This window comes from Penaeus chinensis, chromosome 38, assembly GCF_019202785.1.
Source record: "Penaeus chinensis breed Huanghai No. 1 chromosome 38, ASM1920278v2, whole genome shotgun sequence".
Lineage (NCBI taxonomy): Eukaryota > Metazoa > Arthropoda > Malacostraca > Decapoda > Penaeidae > Penaeus > Penaeus chinensis.
Genome location: NC_061856.1, coordinates 28,801,626 through 28,804,125, shown reverse-complemented (window position 1 = coordinate 28,804,125; position 2,500 = coordinate 28,801,626). Strand labels below are relative to the sequence as shown.

General features: G+C 44.5%; 1 protein-coding gene across 1 annotated transcript in view; it reads left to right on the top strand.

Annotated features, from left to right (window-relative positions):
- Positions 1-2,500, top strand: part of LOC125045861 (transcriptional enhancer factor TEF-1-like) — a gene marked incomplete in the record, with an annotated part of 83,660 nt that overhangs the window by 29,788 nt on the left and 51,372 nt on the right. The window contains 1 exon segment of the mRNA XM_047643414.1: positions 1,612-1,683. Within this exon segment, the coding sequence (XP_047499370.1) occupies positions 1,635-1,683 (49 nt within the window).

The following is a 2,500-nucleotide window of genomic DNA, read 5'->3' as shown; positions in this document are numbered from 1 at the left end:
CGTCCTTTACGGGGCTAGCGGGTGGGCACAGTGGGCGGGCGAGTGAGCGACGCGACGGCGGCGGCGGAGAGTCGGCGTGCACGGCGAGCGAAAGGCGGCGGTCGGGAGCGCCCGTGAGCCGCCGCCGCGGGCGAGTCCAGCGGCGTTGGGGCGCCGAGTGCCAAGGACCTCGTGGGTCTTATCGTAGTCGGGCCACTCGGTGAGGCCCCGAGGACGCCCTGGGCGAAGAAAGGGCGCCCTGGCGGGGAATGCCCGGGTTCTCTCGTGTTTCTGCTATCTCGGTTGCTATTGTAATTTTATCCATTCTTTCGGGTGAGTATATGTGACATATATAAAGGCCTATGCATGTTGCACACACACACACACACACACACACACACACACACACACACACACACACACACACACACACACACACACACACACACACACACACACACACACACGTATATATATGTATATATATACATGGACACACACACATATATATATATATACACATGAATATATATGTATATTTATATATGTATATGTATATTTCTATACACACAACATCTGCATATGATTTATAAAAGCACCCAGTCATGAAACACGTACAAAAGGGCAGGTTCCACAGGTGGCTTTAAGCAGGGACCGGTTGTTAAAAAGGGGACATCAATATGATTTCATTGATTTTAGATATTCATCACATTTTGGACGGCGAAGGGGGGGGGGGTGAGTGAGGAGGAGCCAAGGCCGCGGCGGAGTAGCAGGCAGTAGTCTATGCTCATGGCCGCGTTTCATGAGCAGTGGGGGGGGGGGGGGGGGGGGGGGGGGAGGTGAGACTGCGTGGCAAGTTTTTTTTTTTTTTTCTGATGTATATCATGTCAGCTCGTCATTGATTCTGTGAGAGTGAAGAGAGTATTTTCTTAGTGCTATTAACTCGCAAATTGCATACAAATTTTTTCTTGCCATTTTTTTCCTACTTAACCTCCTCTTCCCCCCCCCCCCCCCCGCAGATATATCTCCCTTCTACACTCCCTTCTACACTATATATACTGGTCAGAAAAAAAGAGAGTATCTCCTAGCACTAAATTCCTGAATAGGTATGATAATTTGTTTTTATATATATATATATATGAACTAACTCATTCTTCCCTATATAGTTACGGTGCACGTTTTTTTGTTTTGTATTATTTAAAAGATTTCACGCCATCTACATCTTCATCTACGTCACCGATTGGAAGAAGAGGGCTAAGTGTAGGTTAAGATAATAATAATAATTAAAGTGGTAGCAGAAAGTGATAGAAGGAGAGAGAGAGAGAGAGAAAGAGAAATAGATAATAAAAGAAATTTGATTAATTCATAATTCGGCCTTAAGGAATATAGCCAGACAGAGAGACACAAGAAAGAAAAGTAGCTAGAACAGGCATACTGATAGATAAAACAGATAGATAGATAGATAGATAGATAGATAGATAGATAGATAAGTGACATGAGATGGCCCTTATTCTTGTCCAAGCTGGTCCGGTGCCGTGACTAGGGAAACCCCCATATAGTTAGTGGAGAGAGATGGTTGGTTTGGTGTCGAGGCTAAGAACTGGTACTAATTCGGGACCCTAATGCCTCCAGGTTCACAGTTGCGAGACCACCCAATGCCAGGGATTTCAGGGCCACGGAGCGACGGTGACCAGCCCTGGGGAGGTTAGTGCTGGACCTGTTGGAAATGTTGGCAGTCTTAATTTTTTTTTTTCATTGATATCATTCTGTTTTTGTTTATATATATATATGATTATTTTTTTCATTATATATATATTTTTGCATTTGATTTGATTTGTTTCTCTCTCTCCTAGATGGAAATTCTTGTAGATGATCTATTGGTAGTTGACTGACTTTTGTGTATTTGCCATTTAGTTTAAAGAGCCGCGGTTGCCCCGGTCGAGTTTAGTGTTGAGTATTTTTTTGATGTAGATATTTATATATATATATATATACATATAAATATATCTTTAGATAGTTAATATTTTTAGTTAGTTGTCTCTCTCTCTCATGTTATATATGGTAGAGTATTTGTCTTCCAATTCTTTGTTTACATCATATTCTCTGTCTGTCTGTCTCTATCTATCTATGTATCTATCTATTTTTCTCTCTTTCATTCTCTGTTTCTGTTTCTGTTTCTCTCCTCCTTTCCGCTTTTTTTTCTCTCTCTTTCCATATTTCCTACTTTCTTCTCCTCCACTTCCCTTCCTTCCTTCCCACCCACCTTTCTTTCTTTCTTTCTTCCCTTCCTTCTCCCTCCCTCCCTCCCTCCCTCCCTCCCTCCCTCCCTCCCTCCCTCCCTCCCTCCCTTTATCCTTACCCCTTTCCCCCCTCCCCCCCTTCCCCCCTTCTAACTGGGTTCCCGTTGCAAATGGATTTCGCTTGACTTCGTTGCAATGAGCGCTCCTCGCCTCTCCTCTCTTCTCCCCCCCCCGCCCCCCCGCCCCACCGCCATAGGCTACACGGAGGTAAGGTGAGAGAG